General features: G+C 40.4%; 1 protein-coding gene and 1 long non-coding RNA gene across 5 annotated transcripts in view; one reads left to right on the top strand and one right to left on the bottom strand.

Moving 5' to 3' along the window:
• The window catches only part of LOC119790526 (phosphatidylinositol 3-kinase regulatory subunit gamma-like), a 159,096-nt gene that overhangs the window by 35,732 nt on the left and 97,132 nt on the right, over positions 1-26,232 (top strand). For all 3 annotated transcript variants that reach the window (XM_038296072.1, XM_038296068.1, XM_038296069.1), the window contains 3 exons: positions 3,647-3,778; positions 10,766-10,955; positions 12,022-12,104. In XM_038296072.1, the coding sequence (XP_038152000.1) occupies positions 3,658-3,778; positions 10,766-10,955; positions 12,022-12,104 (394 nt within the window). In that variant the 5' untranslated portion in view covers positions 3,647-3,657. The remainder of the gene's footprint in view (positions 1-3,646; positions 3,779-10,765; positions 10,956-12,021; positions 12,105-26,232) is intronic.
• On the bottom strand, positions 6,924-20,491 carry LOC119790527. Of its 2 annotated transcripts, XR_005281732.1 has the most exons (4): positions 20,199-20,491; positions 19,307-19,552; positions 8,898-8,969; positions 6,924-7,112 (listed from the first exon to the last, which is right to left on the bottom strand). It is a non-coding gene; the product is annotated as an uncharacterized LOC119790527 (long non-coding RNA). The 2 variants fall into 2 exon arrangements; XR_005281731.1 differs by lacking the exons at positions 19,307-19,552; positions 20,199-20,491 and adding an exon at positions 9,114-10,054.

Genomic DNA, 26,232 nt, shown 5'->3' with positions numbered 1-26,232 from the left:
TCAATAATTGTTGTTGATTGCAGATGTGTCTAATAGCTCCCATTGATTTTGCTTGTAAAGTGTGGAGAATGCCGCTTGGCTTACCGCACAGTGCCGGGAATTGTCAGGAGTGAGGTGTTACTATATATGGGCAAAAATAGTCGATCCTGGACACAGTGATGGCAACAAAAATATTATTTTTATTATTATTTTGAACCCTAAATTAATTAAATCACCACAAATGTATTAGTTTTAAGTATGAATAATGATCCATTTATTATTCCTTGCTGACCAGACTTTTCCTTTAACCCTTGACCTGCCGTCTTAGGCCTGAAGACATGATACTGGCTGTCACTGCTTTTCCACTGAGGCTTCTCTTGCCTTCATCCTGTTGTATTAAAAAGCATAGGCCTACATTTGAGATGAAGATTATAAAATATTTTGGCCTTCTCCATCAACTCCTGCATGTGTTTATGAATAGGTGGTTAGAAAATTATTTTTGCTGCTGGATCGGCAAATAATTTATCCTGCCACTATATGCTGAGGTGAGTGAGTCTTCATCACTGCAGAAACACCCCACCACTAGAGCTTTACTATCTAATAATAATCAAGATTAAAGTTGCATTTCTTTAGCAGCAGATCACACATCCAGGAGCTCATCAGAGCTGCAGCACTTATGCAGTAAAGTTTTTCATACGTCCCAAGAATCTGTGATGGCCCCGTTTCCTGCTTATCAAATGCTCCACTCCTTTACCTCTCACTCAAATACTGTAGTGTGACAGGTTTTTACTCAGGATTTAAAATGTTGCATGTAGACATTAAATATCATCCACTCTGGCTTTTTTAAGCCTCATTTGAGTTTCACATCTTATTCAATCATTTTAATTCTTTTTTTTTTTTCCTGAACAGCGCTTTGGTGGTTAGTACTACTGCCCCAGAGCAAGACCCCCTGGGTTCAGGTCTTGGCCAAGGACCTTCTGTGCAGAGTTTGCTTATCATTCCTGTTGGATTAACTAACCACATTACATGCTTACCCTTCTGAATCCTATGGTCTTGGTCCAGTATTGGGTTTACTGTATCTTTTACAGTCCTACTCCTTCAGGAACAACAGAAATGTGACAAAATGACTTGTTTTAATTCTCTGTGTCTCTGAAGTATTCCTGGTTCAATTTAAACGTCTCCATGGGGCAGACCACCAGCATCCTCATCTGGACAAACCACTGACTGATAAAGATTCCCAAAGAACAAAGGCCACTCAGTCCAAGAAACCCAATTGGTTTTCATGCTCCAGTAATCATCTATACAAATTCACACAGTGAAGCAGAAATGTGTAAAATGATCTTTGGATGAGCCTGGAACCCATGGCGACCACAGGGACTACTGCTTTGCTCTGTTGGTATGATGGGACCATCAAATCCCCCTGACAAATCAGGACACAATGACACTGAGCACCATCGTGCGAGGAGGCCCACCAGTCACATTTAACGCCTCTGGTGATGGGCTCAGTTTATTCATGCATTAGTTAGAGAAGCAAATCGATAGGAATTAACAGCTGCCGTGACTTCAGTTGGTCTGATGGTGGGAGGTGGATGGGAAGAGAAAGGTAAAAGGCAAACAGGAGAAAGGTCAAAGCAAATAGAGGCAGGAGAGACAAGGAAGAGGGAGAGGAGGGGGTTAAGGTGAAAGATGGAGGACACTCTGCTGTTCACCATACCCTTATCTGCTGCTGCGCTATCAGCTGTTTGGTCTAGTGGTGGATAGATTCAACTTGTCAGCTTCTTTTTTATCAGTTCATCACAGGAGGTTCCGAGAAACTACTGACCATGACAGCTGAGACACTCTGACCAACGAGATCACAGCTGACCTGATCCCAGGTTCTGCTGACTCCCAGCTGGAGGCCTTTCCCACCATGCACACAATTAATGGCTTCATCAGAGCATTTCAGCACTATTTTCCATGATATTACCCTTGAGTGTATAGTCTTTGACCTTAGAGACTCATCTTCAAACTATCATCAAAGCGAGAGATTATTCCCAAAAGGAAAATATGTAAGGCAGCTGCAGATCATACCTCGAGTGGAAGTCCTTCAGCCCAATGTCAGAGCATGAAGATGCAATGACTCAGAGAAATGGCCAAAAACCAAACAGTTAATTGTTGCTGAGACCCTAAAGGCCTCAGCAAGCAATAAACATGTTCTCTCTGAAAACCAGATGGAAGCAGGATTTAGGTTAGAAAAGCTGCATCTGGATGAAAGACAAAACTTCTAGAACACTGTTCTCTGGACATAAGGGGGGGATGTTTGTCCAGAATGCTCAGCATCATCTTCAGAGACTACTGGACTTAAAATTGAAGAAGAAAGACTTCCTAAACACTGTTAAGGAGAAAGATGGAGGGTTTATTTAGACCTTGTGCAGTCATTGAATGAATAGAGGCAGAAAAGCTGAATGATGAAAAATGGTCCCTATGTCTAAGCCTATAGCAGGATATCTATAGAGATATATTAGGATAACCTGAGCCACTCTAACTATAAGTTTTATCAAAAAGGAAAGTATTAATCCTAGCCTTCAAAGTATACTGAGCTTCTGCCACATGGACTAAAACTGGTAGTTGGTTCCGCAAGAGAGTAGCCTAATGACTTTCCAAAAAAGTTAAAAGTCTCTAGAGACATAGACCAGTATCAAGTATCGCAGCGCAACGACTACCAATTCCTAAGGGGTGGACCAATGGCGTAAAGATTAGTAAGCAGAGACAGCAGTAGCTCTTAGGGACCCCATCACCGACACCTGGTAGGCCCTCTGTGCAACTGTAGACTAGGATGTATCTTTGAAGATGTATTGGTGTGAAAAATTCTTCTTAAACCCATCTGATCCTGAAGTAACTGACAGCACCAGACCATATTTATGCCGCAACACATGCCAGATTTCAACATGATGGTGAGCCGTTTCAACACAACACTAATAGCAAAGCAGACAGTGGTACTTTTAATTACAGTTTCTAACTGTGTATAGTTCATTAGGGGGGTTGGTAAAAAATACACTCATATAATATGTTTCAAACCGCAATAAAGCTCTTAAAAGAACTATGTATTTGAGTATTTTATTTTTTATTTTTTACCCTACGACTTGGAATTATAGGCAACCCAGAGCGTAGATTAAAAACCATAACCGTTACGTACAATGTATTAGCAACGATGGATACCAAGCATCTCCCTGAAATTAGTTTTTGGAACTTGATATGTCTGTAAAATGTGGTGGTGCGTAGTCACAATTTTTCCAGGTGTGATGTGTGATCATATACTACTGAGAATTGCATAATTGTGTCTTCTTGGCCGATTTATGGAACTGTCGCTGTATCCTGAACCTTTATCACTTCTTGTACTTCATATGGGGCCCACCCAGATAATGTTACTTACAGGCCTATTGCTGTTTCGTTATGCCATTGGGATGGACCTGTCTGTAGCACTGTCTGCGGTCAGTAACAATTTGGGAGAGGTGCAGCAGAGTGTCTGCAGAGGGGCCGGGACGTCTTTTTGTTCACTGCGACACCTACGCAGATGACCTAGTTTCGAAGTATAAATCAGCCTTTAAACACATGGTTTTTGTGTCCTCTGTTTTTGTAGCCATGATCCAGGTCTATGTCACTGACTGTAGTCGTATTGTCCTCACAGATCCGGTCTCCATGAACTTGGACCAGTACAATGTGATTTCTTTGACTGATGCCCTCAGAGGTTTCCTTCAGGACCTGCCCACTCCCATCATCCCTCCTACAGTCTACACTGATCTCATCAATGCCTCACAAGGTAGGAAGCATTCCTCCACATAAAACTGCAGCCCTGTTGGTGGTCAGGAAAGGTCTACACTCACATTAGCAAACCAGATTTAAACTTTTCTCACAGCAGAAGGGTGCCTTGTTGCCAAAACAGTAAACGTTGCTTTGATTCTCTTTTTGTTGGTGATGCAGTGTGGCCTGAACCACACCAGCTGGTGAAAAAATAAATAAAGCAGAGCGACAACCTGCTAGCCTGCTCTATTTTCTGTCCGTTTTCATCTAAGCATTCATGAAGGCTTAAATACTGTAAAAAGAACTATACTGCAAATGATGTTACACATACAAGGCTTCCCTCCTAAAAGTTCAAATTTGATCGTAACTCAAACACTGAGTCATCCGTTGGGTCCAGGTGTTCTTTCTATTAATCTCTCAGATGTTATTTACACCATTCCCTTGAGGTCTGGAGAGATCAGAGGTGAAGATAATGTGTTGAAGGAGGAGTTAGTCCACAGAAAAGAAGCTGGCAGCCATTTTGGCTCATCGGTAATTTTAAAAGGCTGAGAATCCAACTTACATCACACATCCCAAAAATGCTGAGTCAGTAGCTGTGTTGAATTTTGCATTTTCTGGTAAGTAGCAGAGAGAGGGAAGATTAGACTTGAAGTCTGGTCACAAACACTGTAGTTGGAGAGCAGTAGCAGTGATGCAGAGTTTGTATGGGATGGCCCTCTAGCAGTATAAGACACACTGGATGGAGTGTGGATCCTTTAAATCTAAAGGTTTCAGAATATTTCTGTTTCACAACTAAGACCAACGACATCAAACTTAAACTGTGGTTGGTGGGATAATGTTAAAAATTTGTTTATATATCACACAGCTCAGTAGGAAAAACAATTCAAAGTGCTTAACATGGAAGAAAATAAAAGAAAAGTACATTGCAATGACATCAAGGTTATTAAACAATTAGTGAAATGATTAGAAAGTTTCTCAGCTTTTCCAGTTTTTGTGGAGTGTATTACAGATTAGTGGAGCATAAAAACTAAAAGCTGCTTATCGAAGTTTGGTTAAGTTTCTGCAGAGTAGATCTGAACCAGTAGACCTTTAGAGGTCTGGCTGTTGATACACTGCTAACACGTCTGTTATGTAATTTGGAGCGAAGTAGGAGTAGCAGGTCAGTGGAACGGTAGTCGAGAATTTAAAATAGAGATAGAATTGGTTTGGAAGAAGAATGTGGAAGTGATGAGTGGGAGCACTTTAGATTTCAGCTAAATGATCATGGTCAAGTCCTTATTCTGGACAAGTCGATATGCTGCATTTATTATACAGCAGTAGCATTTAAAAGCTGATATATTACACACCTACAGCTGCACCTAAAACACAATTAACCCTGCAGTTTTATCCACATGGAGAAAAAAAAACTACAACCAGTGCTGCCAAACAATTTTTTTAATAACCAAACCAAATACAAAAAGGTCACCAAAATTAATTCTGGATTCTTTGATCTGTTTGTGTGGTAGTTTTTTTGTGCTATGAAATCTGGGACAATTTAGCAGCCAGAAAAAATTTATTCCTGTGACAGGCTTAAAATTTCTGGACTGGTGGAGGAAACTGAATTACACACAGAGAACCCACAGAAGCACTGGGATAATCTCTGTTCAGACAGAGCATAGGCAGGGAATGCAACCCAGGTCACTCTTGTTGCAAGGCCTCACTGATATTAACTGCCTTGCTGCACAGCCCCAATACGAGGGTCCACAAGCAGAACACTGGACACGTTTACCAGAGATTACGTCAATCCAACGTGGCAGTTACAAGTTCCAAGAAAATAGAATGCACCGTGTGCGTGGACATCTGGGGAATTTCTTCCATTAGGATACTTTCCTAGTTCTGGATACAGACAGACAGATAATGATAAGATCCCTAAATGATGAAATGTTATTAGTATCAGAAATATTCTATAATGTTAAAGAACCTCTATAAAGGCAGCTCAAAGATTTTATTATAATATCTTGGTAATAATGGAGTAAACCAGTATAGAAATTCATATGTTTTTACAAATTTTAGATGAAAAGGACACAATTTTCAAATTACTACTAATAATATATTTGTAATTAAACCCGAATCATTCTCCCTTTATATTTCATAAATAAAGTCAGAAAGAAAATGAGCTTCAATTGATCTTTTTCTTCCTTTAAACTTCTTTGGTTTTACATCCAAAAGACCTTTTAACCATCTTGAATTTGTTTTTAGATATTTACAGCCAAAAGGTAAATCTTATTCATGTTTCACCAAATAAAACTAGTTGTGTTGGTTTTATTTCCATTTTCATATTTCCTTCTTGGCATTTTGAGTCTTGTCATATAAAATGTGGTCTTTATCACAGATTTTTTTGCAGATCCTCTCACCCACCGCTCCTGCAGCAGTGTACTCATTTGTCATTACAGCAGTTTGGACATTTATGCCTGTTTGTTGAGGCAAAAGCCAATTAACGCACTTTATGCACATTTAGACCTCTTTATATTTCACCAAAGTGTCACACCTTTAGTGTCATCCCATGAAAAAAAGTATACTTAAAAAATATAAGCAGTGTACTGACTAACACTACATAGAAAGGCTTAACTGTGAGAAGAAAGATGTTGGCATAAATTCTCCCAGCCTGTCTTCGGTCAGCTGTCAGAGGTTCTGTCCATTATTCCTTCCTACTGAAGGCACTCTGGGTTATTGAAATTGATTGAACACGTCAGATTCTGCACACACAGGCCTGTACATGGGATTAATCCATACCGATCAGCATTACGGCACCTGAAAACACAAGAGAAGGTGTGATTTAAATTATGTTGATCAGCTAAAGCCCATGATGTTTGGCTCCTTTAAGAAGATACCTGCCTTTTTTCAGCTGTCCACCGGCAGCTTCTTGTTGTCAAACTTCCATCCATCCATTTTGTAGCACACTTATCCCGAGTGGGGTCGCAAGGGGTGCTGGTGCCTATCTCCAGCAGTCAATGGGCAAGAGGCAGGGTACACCCTGGACAGGTTGCCAGTCCATCGCAGGGCAACACAGAGACAAACAAACTTTCACACACACACATAAGGGGACTTTAGAGAAACCAATTAACCTAGAAGTCTGGACTGTAGGAGGAAGCCGGAGTACCCGGAGAGAACCCACACATGCTCAGGGAGAAAATGCAAACTCCATGCAGAAAGACCCCAGGCTGGGAATCGCACCCAGAACCTTCTTGCTGCAAGGCAAGGCAGCAGTGCTACCCACTGCACCACTGAGCAGCCCTGTTGTCAAACTGTTCCTTGGTTTTATCATTTCCGTTCCTTATTGTTAGTCTTTTGGACCACAGGAATCATGGCTTTACCTAAAAAAAAAAACAATAAAACTGTAAGCCCCTTAGAGTAGATCCCCATAAACTGATTTCTTACCTCAGTTTACCCTGAATCAGTACTGGACATGATAAAAGACATTAGCAAATCTATAAATTTTAACAAATAGTTAATGTTATGTAAAATGTTGCATATTATTATTTTCTTTAAATTAAATTTGTCATAACTCTTGTATAAAAGTTGACCAGTACATGGTAAAAGGAAATACAGTAATTCATCATTAGGATTCTAAAAATGAGTTGATGCTGTTGGTTAATTTATACATTTCATCTGAGACTCAAACTGATTCCACATTTAAAGATTCAGAATTTTTTTTTTATTCTAATAACTTATAAAGTGACAGGGATACGTATGGTCAGGGGTTTGTTTGTTAGACAGCAGAGATGAGGGCAGTGGTGCTTCCAGAAATGTTTCCTAGGGGTGGCCAGATGGAGCCACTGAAAATTTTGGGGTGGCACACTTAAACTAAAAACCACAATTTCAGGGTTTGAATCTACTATAGTAGTAAACCTGCCTATAGAAATCATAAAGACTTAAAAACCTACTCATATCTTGGTTTATTGCTAAACTGATGGTAATAGAATTTACCCTGGCGAGTGGGATGGCCAGTGGGTTGGCAAGGGCATTGCACAGGGTGGCCATGGCCACCCCCTGGTGGTGCCACTGGATGGAGGTCTACGACTCCAATTGTCCCTTATGTCAAACTTTTCCCTTATGCGGCTTGTGGTCCCTAAGCGCTGCATCCATGTTTTATTGTTTATCTGTCTTTGAGGGCTTAAATAGTGATTTTAATTTTCAGAAAAAATGACCTGCATAATGTCCTACAATAATTTAATAACCAATTCCTTGAAGCAGTGGATAAACTTGGCCTGTAGAAAAGTAAACACCAGGAGCGTGCATCAGACTGATGCCCACAGACCCAGTGATTTTACAGAAAGTGATTTCATCAAATAATGGATGATTTGCTCGGAGAAAGAAACAGCACATGCTATCTGAAAATAGCATGTGCTGCTTCTTTAACTCAATAGATGGCTGAAATCAAGGATTTCATTTTACCTGCAGCCATCTGGTGTTTCAAAATGGTAACTTTTCAGAGACAAAGCCTGTTTCTTGTGGAATTCCTCAGAGTAGAAGTTTCAGTCCCTTAATTTTAAAATCTAGATTATGTCACATATGTTGATGATTTTACAGTTAAGAATATATTATAAATTGGGAATGGCAGAATGTACCTGAGTGGGTAACCATCAACAAAAGCATTTTAAATGTTACCAAAACGAAACTTGCTATAAAGTAGAATAGTTATTAACTGAACAAACATAAACTAGAACCAAAGTTGCACCAATAGAACAGTCAAAGCTGAATTAATAGCCAATCTACAGGACAATCAAAAAGTATGGGGGAAAACACATTGATAATCTGTAATTAAATAAATGCTAGATTTACTCAAGGAAACAGGTTAATCTTTTAAAAAGTTGGCCAGGCAAAATTTACCAGGAACAGCGGCGGGTAATATGGAGATACCTGCATTACAAATAACTAAGATTTTAAATTATCTTCAACAAAAACAACCATCGAACATTTGTTTTTCCTACAACTCAGCATGTTGATAATTTATGTTTTGAAAATACAGGCTATCATATTTTAATTGCATTAATTTGTGAATCTTATGGATGCATTTTATCGTTTATTTATATATTTTATTTCTATAAAGAATATATATGACTACATTTACAGGAAGAAGAGAATAATTAATTCATTACCTCGTTGTGGTTTGTCTTTGTTTATACGGGAAGTGTGGACCCCTGTACAAGAGTGCCTACATGGGACTTCAGCTAATGGGGATCCAAAAGAAACAAAACAAACCATCAATGCAGAGTTTGTGTCTTAAAGTTTATTTACCTTATCCGATATTCGCTGTGAAAGATCTTTGCTCAAAAAATCCCGAACAGCCAGAGCAAATAGATTTGATTCCTTACATGGTGTTGATCAATGTAATGATCCTGAGCAGAAGCAGGATAAAGATGGAGCTAAGCATTTGTTTGGGAAACATCCAAGCCACAAATCTGACAGAGATAAATGGATAGTTGTCAGGTTCCTTTGGAAAATGATTAGAGAGCCGCTCAGGCGCAGATCTTAGCTCTCCCTCCCAGTCTCTCCCATCATTATCCCAGCACAAATCCACTCAGTAACAGAGGTTCTCTTGTTTGTGAAGGCACGGAGCCGGCTTTGAGAGCTCTCATAAATAAGTCTGGTCCTCCACACACATAGAACATTGTTTGAAGGAAGATGAATCTTAGGGGAAAGAATTGTTGTTGTCTGTTTTTAAGCATCTCCACCAAAGACTTTCTATGAAAAACTTTGTGAGTGGACGTTTATTTTCTCTGCTGCATTATTCATCCTTCAACTGTCTGAATGAACTTGTTCTGAGTCTAAATGACGACGTCCTGCCAGGACCTAACATCTCCTCAAAGTCAGGACACAGTTGGAAGCTTGCTCTGATGGAGATTGATGGAGGAGCCCCTCATCAGGCGGTGATGCAGGGACGTCTGATCCCAGTGAACCAACATGTTTTTACTGGAAAGGATGTTGATGCATTAGGCATCTTCTTTCACGGCCTATGGTCTCTGCTTTCTGTTCAAGTCACTGTATGAAACAATAAGATTCCTTCAGAGCTTTAGGGCATTTTGTGTCTTATGCATTTATAATATAATCAATGCTCACCCCAGTAGGGGTGGAAAATATGTTATCAAATCAAAAAGTATTTGTCTTATACCCCTTTTCCACTGACCAAAAACCATGTTTAAACCTGGCAATGAGAACGACTCACTAACCCGGGTCAAACTGCAAGCAACCCGGGTTAAAATCGCCTTCAAACAGCTCCGCTCTGTTTGGTATACAGTTGGAGCAGCAGACCCGGCTTGGCCCACTAAATTACACAACGTATGTACGTCACAACATTGTTTCAGTCACATCTCATATAACAAGCCAAAGCAACTCCGCTTGCATTCGATAAACATGGTGCACCATTGGTAAGAGGGATTCGGACGGACAAAAGAGACAAACCATGTTGCTCTACATTGTTTACTTTTCTGATTTCTGTTGCACTGACAACATCATCAATGCTAACCCAGCGTGATGCCATCACCAGATGCTCAGCGGTGGGGGACAGAGGCCATGCAGCTTGCCAGTGGGGGATCAGACTCAGCAGACCTCAGCTTTTTGCCAATGGGAAGGGAGCCAAATGCCGATTGTTAGCGGGTCAGCCCGGGTGTGAAAAACTCACATTAACTCACTAATTTAAGTGGGAAAGCAGCAGTATATTGCTCTGTGAACACATGCCCTTCTAGCTGTGTTAGATCAACAAATGAAAGTGTGAATCAAGCTCAAATCATGGTATTACATTCTATGGGACTTCTACATACTCTCTATATCTCAAACCCTTTTGAACCCTACCAGAACACAGGGTCTTAATCATGCTTTCTTTGGGTTGAGTTTGCCAAGATGACAAGATAATTAGACCAAAAACGCAGTACCTAATTCATCTAGTCATCGCTAATCACTCTTGGCTTAATGTCTCAGATGAATAACAAGCAGCTCACTGACTGTAAAGGCTTTGCTTGTCCTTCAGAGAGTGGGACTGTAGAGGAATGTGGGCAGAAGCTGAAGACCATCCTTCAGTCTCCAAGTGTCCCTCCGGCCAGCCACCATCTCCTGATCCACCTCAGCCAGCATCTAAACTGGGTCAGCCAGCAACACAGGACAAGCCCCCGTCTGCTGGGACAGGCCTTCGCCAACATCATCTTCAAGCACAATCTGAGGTACGATAAAGATCTTCCAAAAAAGTATTATAAATATTCTTTTCCTTATGGGTTTATTATGAAGATGAGGAAGATCTTAGATGGATGGAACCAGTTTCCCATCCGTTTATCCAAGATAAGGTTTTGTGAGAACTGCTCCTCATTAGCTACGTTATCATCAGAAAGAATCTCTGAGGGATCAGAGTATTTGTTTGGACCATTTTAACCATTGTTGGATCGGACATTCTAGAAGAGCTGGCCTGCTTTACCTGCTCTAAAACCAGTTTAGGAATGTCTGAGATCACGGTCTAGCAGTTTTGTTAAAGTTTATAAGATTACCTTTAACTGATATTAGGCACATGCACAATTAAAATCAATTTAGTTAAGTTATATTTTATTTTTCTCATTTGGAACAATTTCTATTTGAATCACAGTTAAGAATAACTGTTATAAAAAAAATTTTAATGGATTTTCTTTGTCTTTTTATCTTTAATGGATAACTTCTCATCTTTAGGACAGTGATGTTTGTTGGGATAGTCAGTTTTCCATCTACAACATTAATAATCTATTTCACAAACGGAGCTGTGTCAAAATAGAAGCATAGATACAAGCAGAGTTGAGGTTAAACAAGAAGCGTCAAGGAACTCCACTGTGGTCACAGTTAGAGAAGAATGATGTCAAACTGGGGTTTTAAGGAGGTCTATAATGAGTTCTGTAATAATGAATAATGTGGAATTTTCTTTTAAACCCAATAATAAGCATGATGGCAGGATAATTGGACCAAAATGGGAGCTTTGAGGAATCCCTGAATTTAACAAGCCTTAGATAAAATTAGCTTATTAGGGAGCCTTGAAAAAATAAACTTCTCAGCTTGGTTTATATGTTATGAATTATGAACCCTAATGTGAAGTTTTATTGCCTTGTTAGGTATGTTCTGTGGTTCCGTTTTAGCCTTACAAAAACAATCCCTGCAGTTTAGTTGATCATTATCAGATTGTTATTGCTATGCTCACTAAATATTCCAACTGAAGGTAAAGGTATTGGTATCCAAAAGCTTCTCATCTCATTTCTGATGTCTTGCTTCCAGTGCTATTGGAAATCTGGAGCATCACATCAGGATCTTAGAAGCTCTCATTGGGTCTGGAGGTGTTGAGAAGCAGTCTGCTCCAGGTAGGACAGAAAATCATTTCTCTTCCTTTAGAGCTGCAGCAAAAAAAAAAAAAAAAAAAAAAAAAAAAACATACAAACCTGCTTCCTGAGATTTTGACTAAACACAAACTTTTACCTGATTTGTGGGTTAGATTTGACCTGCTTATTGCTCATGACTATCTTCATTGCTTCATCAGTGTAAAATGTTTAAATGAAGGTTGGACAGTGATTGTTGACTAATATATTAAGATTGTCCGTTCTCCGTGCTGATGTAATGTTCAGCCAATTGGACAGTCTGACAGCAGCTTTTGCTAACAACAGACAGATCAGTTTACTCAGAATCCCTGAGGTCACAGAGCAGGGGAGGCACAGATGGGTAAGGAGAAACTATGCATATTTCATAACTATTATTGACTGACCACCAGAGGATTTTTTTATCTCTGTATCTGCTCCTTCTATGCTGCTTTTTAACATGAGGTAAAATCATTTAAAAGCCTGGTTTGTCCTTTTTTGACTATATACATTAATAAGGATTGAAGTTTTTCTCAGACAAACAAGTAAGAAGAAGAAAAATGCATATTTATTTGAATATATTATTATTAATGACGTATGTAATAACACATATAATTTAGTGTTTATAACTTATTTAATCATACCCCCCCACCTTCATATTGTTGATGTGCAACTCACATCAGCCAATCACGTGACATCGTGATTCCCCTTTCTTGCATGGCAAATATATAGAAAACAACCAGCCACTATTGCATTTTTTCTCCATATTACCTTGAAAACATAAACATGATCATCTCATGCTCAGCATATGGGTATATAGTCTCATTTTATCACTTCTCTAAAGACGCGGAAAGGTGAGTGAGACGGTTGGTTACTGTGAAGAGACAGAGCTGGAAACCAACCATAACCAGCAGAGTTTAGTAATCACTTCTTCCATGGTTAATTGTTATGATGAAATTATTGTTGAACAGATTTATTTATTTTTTTTCATTCAGACAGATGTGTAAATTTCCTCTCACGCTAGTTAGAAATAAGCAGGGCGTTAAATGTTTTAACAAGCATGAGGGGTTTCCCACAGCGTACTGTAAGCCTAGAGGGGGGGGGGCAAGCTTTACTCCACAGCCCCCCCCCCCCCACCCCCAGAAGAGCGGCCTGTAGAACAGGAAAGATGGAGGAGGGCAACAACACAACAGCAGGACTGCTACCTCCGAGGAGAAACAGGAGGAGCATTGCCAGAGCCCTGCAAAATGACCTGAAATGTGCATGTGTCTGCACAAACGGTTAGACACCGACTCCATGAGGATTGTATGAGGGCCTGACATCAACAGATGGGAGTTGTACTTACAGCCCAACACCGTGTACAATGTTGGCATTTGCCAGAAAAAAACAGGATTGGAAAATTCACCACTGCTGCCCTGCACTATTCACGTATGAAAGCAGGTTCAAACTGAGAGTATGTGACAGTCTGTAGACACTGTGTTGCGCAATCTGCTGCCTGCTACATCCTTTACTATGACCGGTTCGGCAGTGGGTCAGCAATGGTGTTGGCCCTGGGTTCCTGGTTCCTTCTAATGCAGGACAATACTAGACCTCATGTGGTTGGAGTGTGTTAGCAGTTTCTGCAAGATGAAGGCATTGAAGCTATGGACTGGCCCGTCTGTTTACCAGACCTAAGTCACATTGAGCACATCTGGGAAATCATGTCTTGATCCATTCACACAAGTCACATTACACAGCAGACTGTCAAGAAGTTGGTGGAGGCTTTCCACGTCTGGGAGGAGAAGACCAAGCATTGTAGGGAGGTTATAAAGGCATTTGGAGGCCACATACTATACTAAACTTCCTTTTTAGCTGTTTAAATGACATTACATCAACATTGGATCAGTCTCTGGTGTGTGTGTGACTTTAATTTTGTATACTTTAATTTTGCACACAAATTGTATATGATTCAAAATTTCATTTTGTACAGCTTTCAGACAGTAAATGAGCAGCAGCTTATCAGTGAAAGGAACATTTCCAATCCATAAACTGCATTAGTGATCAAATGTAAACAGTGTGGGAGAAAAACATGGTGCAAAAAAGCATTTTTATGGAAGTTAGGAAGATTTCAAGACAAATATATATGGTTCAGAAAAGCAGTTCTTTGGTTTGATGTTATCAATGTGATGCAGAATCTGTGACTCGATTTAGAGTTTTTTCACCAGTTCAGCTGTCTGATGGCAGTGGGCAAAAAGCTGTTGCAAAATCTGTTGGACCTGCATCGGATGCTGCGAAGCCTCTTCCCAGAGTGCAGCAGGGAGAACAGACCATGGTAGGGGTGTGAGGGGTCACTGATGATGTTACGGGCTCGGGACACGCAGCACTGGGATGAGTTATCTTTAATGGAGGGAAGAGGAGCCCTGATGATCTTCTCTGCTGTTCTCACCACTCTCCTCACCTTCTTCCAGTCTGAGGCGCTGAAGCCTCCACACCACATAGTGAGACAGCTGGTCAGAACACTCTCTATGGTGCTTCTGTAAAAGTTGGTGTGGATGGGTGGGGCAGGTGGGCTCTCCTCATCCTCAACAGGACGTACATGTGCTTTTGTGTCCTTTTGAACAGTGAGGCGGTGTTTACATTCCAGGTGAGGGTGTCTGTGATGTGCACCCTCAATAATTTGGTGCTGCTGACCACCTCTACAGCTGAGCTTTTGATGAGCAGCGGAGCATGGATATCCTTCGTATTCTCCACATTCAGGAACAGGCTGTTATCTCTGCACCAGTCCAGCTGCTCCACCTCCTCTCTATAGTCCTGGATGTCGTCGTCTCTGATGAGGCCCACCACTGTGGTGTTGTCTGCTATCTTAACGATGTGACTAGTGGTGAACCTCACAGTCGTGTGTCATCACAGTAAACAGCAGGGGTCTCAGAATGCAGCCCTGAGGGGTGCCTGTGCTAAGGGTGATGACATCAGAGGTGTTCTGTGTGACCCGGACTGACTGAGGTGTGTTTGTCTGTTCCTGTTTGGCTGTGACATCATCCTGGAAAGAAACATCAGCTGTGCTGCTTCCATCAACACCCTTGTTTATAGACGCTGGAGATCAGCCTGTTTTCCAGTGTGGTCCTGTTTCTCTGACCGTGACTGAGTGGATGTGCTCTCTTCGTCCTCTGGCATGGGAGCTGGCTCGGAGCTCGTCTGCCTGGAGGTGTGTTTCCTGGACGGGGCCGCCTTTTACAGCTGCTTTTTGTATCTCTGCTTCTGTCTCCTTGAACCCCAGTCGGCCTCGGCAGATGGCCGCTCATACTGAGCCTGGTTCTGCTGGAGGTTTCTTCCTGTTAAAAAGGAGTTTTTCCTCTCCACTGTCGCTACAAGCATGCTTAGTGTGAGGGATTGTATTTGAGTCAATGAGTCGATGCAATCAACTGGTTTTCCTTAGATAGAAAACTTTGTATCAATTTGACTGCATGATCTGGTTGAACTGTAAAGTGCCTTGAGATGACATGTGTTGTGAATTTGGCGCTATATAAATAAACTGAATTGAATTGAATTGAATTTGTGAGGAAGGAAGTCTAGCAACCAACTGGAGCGCTGTGTATTGAATCCCTGCTGTTTCAGTTTTCCTATCGGATGCTCTGGGATGATGGTGTTGAAAGTTGAGGTGAAGTCCAAGAACAGCATCTGCACGTGGGTGTTCTTCTCCTTCAGGTGTGCCAGGCTCTGGTCAAAAGCAGAGGAGATGGCGTCCTCAACAGTGTCTTCATTTCATCATGATAGGAGTCATCATGCAATAGGTCGGTAGTCATTGGCACTAGTATTTGTAGTTGGGAGTGAGATTGTAGTTCAGCTGACTTGGCTTTTTGATACTTGTCCTCTGTTTGCTGGGACATTTCCTCTGTTTGCTGGGACGTGTCCTTTGTCTGCAGGAATGGGTCATCCATCTGTTGAAATGTGTCCTTTGCCTCCTGGGACATGTCCTATGTCTGCTGTTCCTAGTTTAGGATTCTTCAGCTCCATCATTCATGTTCTTGGAATGGACCATAGGATGTCCAAATGGACCAACTGATGCAGAACTGTCCATGCCCCCTTTTTTGGTTCTTAAGTGTTCAGAACCCAACAGTGAGGTCTCTGCAGCTGGGTGTGGTTTTGTTGAGGACTTACAGATGTATAGAGTTTAAATTATTAAACCATTTGGTCTCTGGAATCTAAAACTTTGGACCTGAATCTGAGAAACAGATTTAAAATTGACACCAGAACTTCTCCACTGAAGGACAGTAAAGGTCATTTTGTTTCTGACTTCCAACATTGATGCTTCTCTGTAATGTTTGTTTTTAAAGATCCATGATCAGCTTATTCTTGTAGTTCTGCCATTGTGACATTTACCCAGAAAATTTTAACTTTAAAGCTATTTGTTATCGTCTTTAATCTTCCTGCTTTGTGTTCTGACAGTGAAGCTCTCAGCAGACTTACATCAGAGCAGAACCAGAGGATCTGCTCTGTGCTTTTGAAGTTTATTTTGTAATGTCTCTTACACAACCTTCAGATGAAAATGTCACAACCTGCGATTCTCCTGGGGGAAGCGACACCGACGGACTCAGCTTAGCATTTTTAATGCTCTGTTTGGATGTCACTGCAGAGTTGGAGTTCAGAATATCCAGATGAGCTGCGTTCAGAGATTATTTGCTCTAAAAGCTGCTGCTAAATATCAGAGGACTATGAGTCCCTCAATCAGAAATGAGTTCTGGGGATTTACAGAAAATGTTGATACAGTTTTCTAATCAAACAATGTAAAAGGAAGGAGCATTAGAAATACATAACTGAACAACCTCAGCTTTGCTTTTGTCCTTTGGTGCCCTTTGTCCACTGCTTGGGTTCCAGAACATTCCAGGATCTATTCTTCTTCCTCTGCTGGTTTCCCTCTAACTCGCAGACATAAAACTTTGCAAAGTTCTGCAGGTGAAGAAGACGGCGCTCATGTTTACAGCTTTAGGAGAAAATGCATGCTGGGATATGCAGACCAATTTGAATTAGATTATCAGTAAAAAGGTTCATTTTAGAAACTTAGTTCACTTAGTGTGACACATTATTTCCATTAATTGTATTTTTTTTTTAACTTATAGAAGAAAAATTTAAGATGAAAACGCTACATTGGACTAGTATGAGCAATGTGATACTGAAAAAGTCATAGCTTGTAATTATACCTATACAATCCTTGCGTTGTCTTTGAATAAATGTTTAATCATTTTTTGGAGAAAGGAAAATTGAATAGAGACCCTTTACAGTACATTGCCAGATTTTGTCTCGTGAGGATATGCACATAATCTGTATATGCATGTTGTGTGGATGTAGCATTAGTAAGATCAGCAGTTAGCCATAGTTGGTTTAGAGTGTTCTCTCACGCAATAGGCAAAAAGTTATTCAAGCACCACAACTTACCTACTGGCTGCAAGTTAGTCCCTGATTGGTGGATTCGACCATTTTGATGGAATAGAGGTTTTGGTATCAAGGCGGGCTTTTCATTGTGAAGCAACTTAGAGAGGACCAAAATCGAGAGCGCACTATTTTGGTCTTTTCTGTCCCAATGGGGTGGAAGATTTTGAGGACTCAAATGCAGAGATCAAGAGGCAGAAGTGAGTCATGAAGATTTAAAAGTTAACGGATGAAAAAATTAAAAAGTACAAAAAATACAAGGAACCAAAAAAAAAACAGAAAACTTCAGGGGAAACTCAAGTTTGAAGCCAGAGATAGAATATAATAGAATTAAGCTTTATTGTCATTGCACTGTCACGAGTACAAAGCAACGAAATGTGGTTTGCATCTATCCAGAAGTGCTATATAGGATTTAGTATTATTACAGAGATGAGGAAACAGCAAAAACAACAACAAGAAACCAGCACAGAGTGACTGCAGAAGTGGAGTATATAAGGGGAACAGAACAAAGGATGGACTAATAAGTAGCAGGTGTGAGTGGAGCTAACTAGAAGGAAGCCAAAGGGAAAGGAAACTAGCACTGAGAGCAACTAAAGACTGCTTGAATATAATGGAAAATAAACCAAAGATCAACAAAACATAATAACTAAACTGAAAACTGAAAACTCAGAGTCCCAAAAGGGGAGAACCATGACATTTTCTGGTTCGAACAAAGAGCACCAATAGAAAAAAGAAATGTTTTTAGGTGTTATTTTTAACAAAGATGACCAAAATGGAAAGAACGATGACACTATTATTCAGTTATCCTTTTGATCGCACAGCTTTATGCTGGTTTTGGCATTTGCAAAGCATTTGGTTATTGCTGTATCCACAGTGTACTTATCTTTGAAGTTTACATTTATTCTTTTGAGGGTTGCCTTTCAAGGTGATGTCTTACCCATGATATTAAAGTTTTGCTTTTGATTGTACAGATGTATGCCTGGGTTTCTTTTTTTAAACTCCCTCCACATCATTTGCAGGGCAGTTTGAATAGTTAGTTATTTTAAAATTCTCAGAGTGCTCACCTCTCAAGTGGTCGAGTGTTGGCCTAGTGGTTAGAGCAGTCCGCTTGTGCTCTGAGAAGGTTGCAATAATCAGTTTGATCCCCACATCCTCCACTCTGGGTCCCTGGGCAAGACCTTAACGCCACACCGCTCCCTAAGCATCGCACAATGGCAGCCCTTTGCTCCGCAAGGGGATGGGTTATATGCAGAGGTAAATTTCTCCAGTGTGAGATCAATAAAGTTCAATTGTCATTATAAAATCTATTATTTTTGGTTGTTGCCTTTCAAAGTTGTTGTCGTCCTAACTTTGATATGTTAGTTTTGATTTTACAGCGTATTGTTTCTTTTTTATTTTCTTCTTCTTTCTATTGTCTTTAAAAAAATGTGAACATTTAAAATAAAAAAATGAATAACTATGGAATAACTGTGGAGTTGCTTTTGGAAAGAGTGCAAGCTCAGCTGGAGGGGGGGGCAAAGGGGTACTATCGCCTTGGGTACCAATGAACTTAAAGCCGACCCTGGTTTTAATTGAAGCCCAACAGCAACACTTTAACATAAAAAGGTCAGATTTCAGAGTGATGACTCCTTTCTTAAAAAGTATGATTAATACCTGCTAAAAGTATTCATTTTCTCATATACATAAATCTCGTACTCTAGTCCAGCCTGCAGCTGCAAAAGCTAAATGTCATGACTGACTGGTGCTAACAGAACCGCATCATCTGCAAAAAATACAGATAAGGATAATGAAAGTGAGTGACTCACGTTTGAGGGTGTCTTGTCAATCCTCGAATCCAGTCTGTGTGGGTTAATCCAGAGAACAATGAACACATTGGACAGTGGACAGGTAGACAAACGTTGGACCCGGAGGAGTAATGGAGCGGACTGTCACTCGGATTTCCAATGGGCACTTGAACGGATCATGTGGAGGTTTTCCCCTGCTCACTGTGAACTCAGCTTTTCCTTCCTGGTGGGAGAAGGACCAGGTATCCAGTTTAACAGGAAGTCTTCCTGCCGAAAAACAAAGACAAAAGAACATTAGTCTCAGGGAAACAAAGCTTAGATAGACTCTGCTAATCTCAGCTTGGCTAGAGTACGCAAAACTGGCAAACACTGGCGTCGAGGTATTGACAGTCCACTGCTCAAATACTCCTCAGTAATGATCCAACAAGCCGCAGGTGTGCAGAAGGGCCGACGAGAACAGGGCACCACCTGGTGGTGGAGGGAGAAAAAACACACAAACAACCACAAAAACAGACCACACAAACTGGATTCCTAACAGGTTCCACCTCACAGATGAAAGAGAAATGCATCTAGAGCAAAGATCCATGCATGTGAGCCAGAAGGAAGCACTTTTCCACGCAACAGAAAAGTCTGACAACTGTATTTAAGAACTAAAAACACAATAATACTCAGGAGCTACAAGTGTTTTTAATTAGAGCAGCAAAACATCAAATTAAAATCTGTATTTTTTAATTCTAGACAAAACTTTCCAGCCCTAGAAGGAGTCCAGTTTGCTCTTTCTGCATCAGAACATTGAGAATCAGACCCGCTACATTTCTCCCACCCCTAGAGAAGGTCCATTTAGGGAGTTGGATAAATTTATCTAATTGAAAGGGGGAGGTAACCCCTCTGCTTGGAAACATTGACAACCAACCTTCACTCCAGAATGTCCAGTCTTCAGCAGCTCTGGAAGAACCTTGTCCTGATGAGCTATGCCTGTTTGAACAAAGATAGTCTGACTAATGCAATTAGTCTCAGGGAAACTAAAAACAATTATTGGATTTCCCTCAGTCAGCAGATCTAAACCCAACATAATTGTAAAGAAATCCGATATATTGGAGCGTTGTCGGTTTAAAGTGAAGCAGCAGACTCTGTCGGAACTAGAATCAGAGCTTAGTTTAAAGCTGTCCCTCTGAATGCCAGCTTGGAAGGCACGTCTGACTCGCCGTCTCTTTGTTTGATGAATTTCCTCTGAGGAGGAGAAGCGAGCTGAGGCCCAGAGGTCAGGTTCATGTGTGAGCATTTCTCTCACCCATTACCTCCCCCTCCTCCCTCTCAGACAGCATTAGCTGAGGTCGGAGGTTGACTCTGTGCCTGTTGTTTGTATTTTAACCCTTCAGCAGAGGGCTGAGGCTGCGGCCTCTCCAGAGAGCCGCCCTCCAAGTCTGTTTGCCAAATGGACTATGAATATACGAGCAGTCCTCCACCTGAGTGCAGGGCTCTGCTGTGGGGCCCTGGCTGCTCCACCCGTGGAGAAATAGATGCCTCTAAAAAGAAGGAGATTTATGAACTTGTTCATTCACGGTCTGGCCTTCTTTCTCTGCTCCTGGTATGAGCTGCTTCCCTCCCAAAGCACGGAAACCATCCCTGCAGCTTGGCAGGAATACAAACACCTCAAACACACACATCTGTCTGGAAATGAGGCCAAGCAGGCTTTAAATCCCTGTTTGTCCTCCCCTCGGTCTGCTGTTTGATCGTCCTGAGCCTTGTTCTGGGGTTCTGGACCGCTGTCAGACCTGGTTCTAACATGCACCCAGGGCTCAGACCGCATGTTCCTGCCTCGGGGTAAAACACCCACTGATCCGTTTTCAGTTTACATGAAAGTCTGGGTTGTGGCTTTTTCTCCTCAACAAGAACCAGTTCATTTCCAGTTCAACCAGAATGAAATGAACCGATTTACCTTTAACTGCTACATGTTCTGAATGAGTTCACAAGTCTGGAACATCTGCTGTCACCTTTATCTTATTTAATCTATTTCTTTAAGAGGTGAGAACTAAATCATTGACTCTTTCTACTTTTATGATAATTTTAAAACCGTAAAATCCAGTAGAGCACTTTGAACATCTATATTACGTAACAGGTGCATAAGACAAAACGCACCTGGTCCAAGTGTCTTAAGAAGATATTTATTTGTGGTACTTGCAGGTCTAGTGAGGAAACATTGCAAATACATTTATTCTTAGGCAAACCATAAATCAAAATAAATTCTGGTTTTCCTCCATGATTTTAGTCATAAGGTGATTGAACTGCCTTGATTCAGGCTTAACCCTTTAATCTTGGTTTCCATTTAAGCACATTAGTGACAGAATCGTAAATCTGCTCATTTAAACCGTCTCTTTCAGTTCCTTAACTCCGTCTTTGCTTCACCCCCTGTTTGTAAAAACAACAACCAGGCTGCAAAACCCTTGATACTTATTTTACTGGATAAATGAAGCAAATCTGGATGTTTAAAACGAGACACACCGGCCTAAATGAGAACACAGCTTCTCGCAAAGCTGAGATGATGCCTCAGTTCTGGAGCTGTGAAAAAGCTGAATTCTGTCCCTGAAAACAAGATCAATCAACCAAACCATGGTGCTCTATGACATTAAGATATGCTTATCATTAGGGATGCACCAATCCGATATTTTTATCTGTATCGGTCCAGATATAAAGAAATAAAACTAGATCAGTATATGTGACCATTGACTCAATATTGGGGCCAAGCTGTTCATTCTAACTCTATGCTATGCTCTGCAGACATACGGCGGCGCAACAACACAACACGGCCATATTTTTTATGATGGAGCGAGGGAAAGGATCTGCGGTATGGAGGTTTTTCACGCTCTCTCAGCCTAGTAGCCCAATGGCTACATGCAATATTTGTGGGAGAAATGTTCCGAGAGGCGGTGTTAAATATTTAAAATTATATAAATTAATGAAACACCGCCAGAAATTTCATAACAAGGAACATGCTGAGATTATCGGACTCTGCAAACAAAAAGGAAGCAGCTAACTTTGATGGAAACAAATGAATGAAGTTAAATTTTTCCATGTAACAGTATAATGGCCAAATAAATCACAGAGATGATACTTGATAATGATAAAGACACATTTTTTTTATATGTTGACCAAGTCAGAGAACTTTTGGTTTAAGATTTTGTGCACAGTTGTTAAATGAATGAGTCAAAACATTTATATTTGGGTTGTTTCCTATTTTTTTAGAGAAAAGGGGAGTCAAATCATATGCACAGAAGAATGATCCCAGTTTTTTTTCACACATTAAAACCATTTTTTAGGTAACAATTCAGTGCTGTTTTTGGTATTGGATCGGTATCGGCCGAAATCAAACTTCATATTTTGGTATTTTTTTGGAGGTGAAAAAAGTGGATCCAGTGCATCCCTACTTATCATGTTTAATATGAGCTGATATTCTACTTAAACATCCCCCTGAAGTTGTCTTTAAATTCCTGTTTTATCAGTTTTAGGAGTAAAAAAAAAAATAGGTCACATTAGAATTCCTTTTTCATACCCATTTTTTTCTTACATGAGAATTTGTATGTGTTCATGGGGATGTAGTATTAGCAACATTAGCACTTACTGTAGCTAAGGTTTGTTTACAACCATTTCCCAGTCTGATGGCGGAGCAACTCACTCTTGCACCAGTTTCCAGTTCAGGGCAGACCATATCCTTCAAAAAGGATGGGGCTGTTGGCTCTTCTTCCAGGCCTTGAATAGGTGATGACACATGTTAAAAGTTGGGTTCAGATGTTTGAACAGATGATCTCGAAATCTGCAGCTCTTTAAAAATGAATTTAAAAAAAAATGTTTTCCTGCCTGAATTCAGCTGCTCAGATGTGGATTTTCAAAATCCACTCATGATAATCTTGTATTATTTAACCCAATATTACATTTATAAGATGCTTACTGTCAGAGTTTGACATGTATAAATATTCCATGTGTGTTGCTGTATGATTTCATAAACATTGTGTTTGTGAGGAAGGTTCATGGTGAAGCCATGCCCTGTCTCCATCCCGGTGGGAGGAAGTGGCAGCTTAGCATTCAGTGTAATCCTGCTGTACGGGGTCAACAGGAGGGCAACACACACACTACTGTAACATGTGAGAAGCCGTGTAGGAAACCGTGGTTGAATAATGGGATTAGATCCGGCTGAGGGCTCAGCCTCCAATGGTGTGTGTTTGTTTATCTTTGTTATGTTTGTGTTTGAGCTTACTGACTAATTTTGGAGGCAGACAAGCATCCGTCCATTATCTGTTACTTTTACTCCATTTCATGACATGTGCATCAATGGCGCCTTCCACCGGGATAATCTGGATCTCATTCGACTTGGAGCCAATCCTGGTTGGTGCTGTTAGGCTTTTCAGGCAGTCAATGGATATAGACGGGCAGAGAGCTGCTTGTAATAATATGATTAAGAGCAGGACCTTAAACATCCTCCAAATGATCTGAAACTCAAAAAAGGGATCCTGGAGCGCAGAAGAAAGGAAAAAATGAAGTTTTGTAAAAACCTGAGGCTGCTGGTCACACCAGGGAGAGATGAGCAAAACCAGAGCTGACTGGTATGTGAACAGAAACTGCAAAATACAAAAATACCAAAACTTAGAGATAAATATAATCTGGTCCTTTGTTCTTTTCAAAGTAGATAAGTCCTTTTAAGACTTTGTCTGTCTTCATATTCCCATCTCAGGATGAGTACACTGGGATAAATAACAGACAACAAGTTTCCCCTCAGCCTCCAAAACTAAACCACACTGCTGGAAACCTCAAGGTCAATGCAATTTAAATACACATTGAAATAAGAAACAACCCAAAGCTAAGAGATGAAGACAAACCGCACATTCTACTACATCTGAAACCGACAGGTGTGAAAACTTTCTTTGACTGCAGTTTTTAGTTTCTATATCCTCTTTTAATGGAAACTATCTGCTGATAACCACAGATATAGTTCTTTCTCCAAATGCTCCTCGTGTTTTTTTTATCAGTGATAATCAGCTTTAGTTGGGACTGTTTTGTTTTCTTTGTGTCTGAGCAGAATGTCAGCTGCAGTAACGTCTATGAAGCAGCTAGCTGATACAGAACTACTAGGTTTCACTGAAATAAAATATCCTTTTTTTTAATAATAGTATTTTTTAATGGAGCTAATTAATGAAGATTTGACAAAAATAATTTTATTATTTTAACTGTCCAGAAAAAAGTTTGTTTAAAAAAAATCCAGTGGGTCAGAGGAAGCAGATTTACCTTCCTAGTTTCAATTTTAACGCAATATTTAATACATCTGTCATTGGAAGGGAAACTGCACAGCTTTCCCCTCCTTCATCTAAGGAAAGGTATCGATGGAAAATGTTCAGAAGTTCGTAGAAGATCTTTTATAACTATCTATTTACTCTCCGCAAAAATACATGTTTTAAAATCTCAGTGGTTTTTCTTGTTCGATTAAGTTTCATGTCAAAGTAAAACAGAAAATAAAAAATAGTATTAAAACAAAGTTGGTTGTATAAATTAATTTCTTAATGTAGCAATTTTTTTTTGTTAGAGCACAGCTCTTCTGCTCTTCAAAAACTGCTAAGTCAAACCCAACAGCCTGCCACTCTGGGTCCCTAAGGAAGACCCTTGGCCCCAGACTGGTCCCCAGGCGCTCCCACTGATCCCTGAGGGTTAAATGCTGAGGTCAAATATCATTGTTATATATGTTTGCTGTGACCAATAAAGTTGATTATCTTGATCCTTTTAAAGTCTAAAAAAGCCCCTTAAAACATTTCCTCCCTCTTTAGCCTCTTCACTTGCTGGAAGTGAGAATGACTGCATTTCTTATGAACACCTGTTCATCTGATCCTATTCACTAGTTTCATTCCTGTGATATTTATGGCTGCTTTGTTTCGTTAGTCGTGCTGTGAAGGTTTGGACTTATTGAAGGAGGGCTCATTTATTGCCACCATTCTGAAATCTAGATGTTCACAGTTTAATGGAGCCCTACCTGAAGCTTGATGTCCTTCACAACAAAAAGTACTTGGACTTTATCCAAGACATTTGGAGAGCTGCTAATCTGGATGAACATATGAAAACCTCATGCTTCCTAAAGGCGGATGTCCTAAAAATCCTGGTTCTCATCTGCTTGTTTTAGGTGGTTAAATGTTGTCCAGTTAAATCCTAAGACGTGGACTGATTATGTGGACAAAGGTGAGACTGACGTGGCTGGTTTATAAAGAGGATTCTTGGAGAAATGTGACTGCTGAGGGGTTTTGTCACGGTATTGCTTCTGTTTAAGTTTTCTTTTGAGTTTTCAGTTTCACTTTGATCCACGTTTTTCTTTGTTTTCTAGTTGTATTGGTTTAATTCCTATTTGGTGGTGTTTCTGGATGTATTTGAGTTCTTAGGTATTTCTTGATTGCCCTCTGTTGCCGTCTTGTGTTGGTCTCCTTTTCCCTAGCTCCTTTCTAGACTCCTTTGTTCAAACCTGCTCCCAATTAGCTTTTTAGTCCTGTCTTTTTTCAGTCTCCTATATATATATATATATATATATATATATATATATATATATATATATACTCTCCCTTTGCAGCTCCTCAGTGTTGGTTCCTCGTATTTTCCTGGCTCCCCATGTGAATTTTACCCTGAAAGTGTCTGGTTTTTTTGGTTCCTTATTATATTCTGGTTTTTGGATTTTTGCCTCAGTTATTTTACTAAATATACAAAATCTCACCTCTGCTTCCTCACCTCTGCATTTGTGTCCTCAAAACCTCAGCCCAACCGAGACAGTTTTGGGCTTTGAACTAACAGTGGTGGGCAGAGCAAAGGCAGAAAGGCCAGCATCTACCTGCCTGCTGCTAGAAGGTCGTCACGTTAAACTCCAGTTTATGTCACAAGCCTGGATGACAGTCTGGATGTCCCTAAATCTCAATGAATAAAAA

The sequence above is a fragment of the Cyprinodon tularosa genome, unplaced genomic scaffold (assembly GCF_016077235.1).
Source record: "Cyprinodon tularosa strain WSP-4 unplaced genomic scaffold, ASM1607723v1 ctg367, whole genome shotgun sequence".
NCBI classification, from domain to species: Eukaryota; Metazoa; Chordata; class Actinopteri; order Cyprinodontiformes; family Cyprinodontidae; genus Cyprinodon; species Cyprinodon tularosa.
This window is presented reverse-complemented; position numbering and strand designations above follow the sequence as displayed.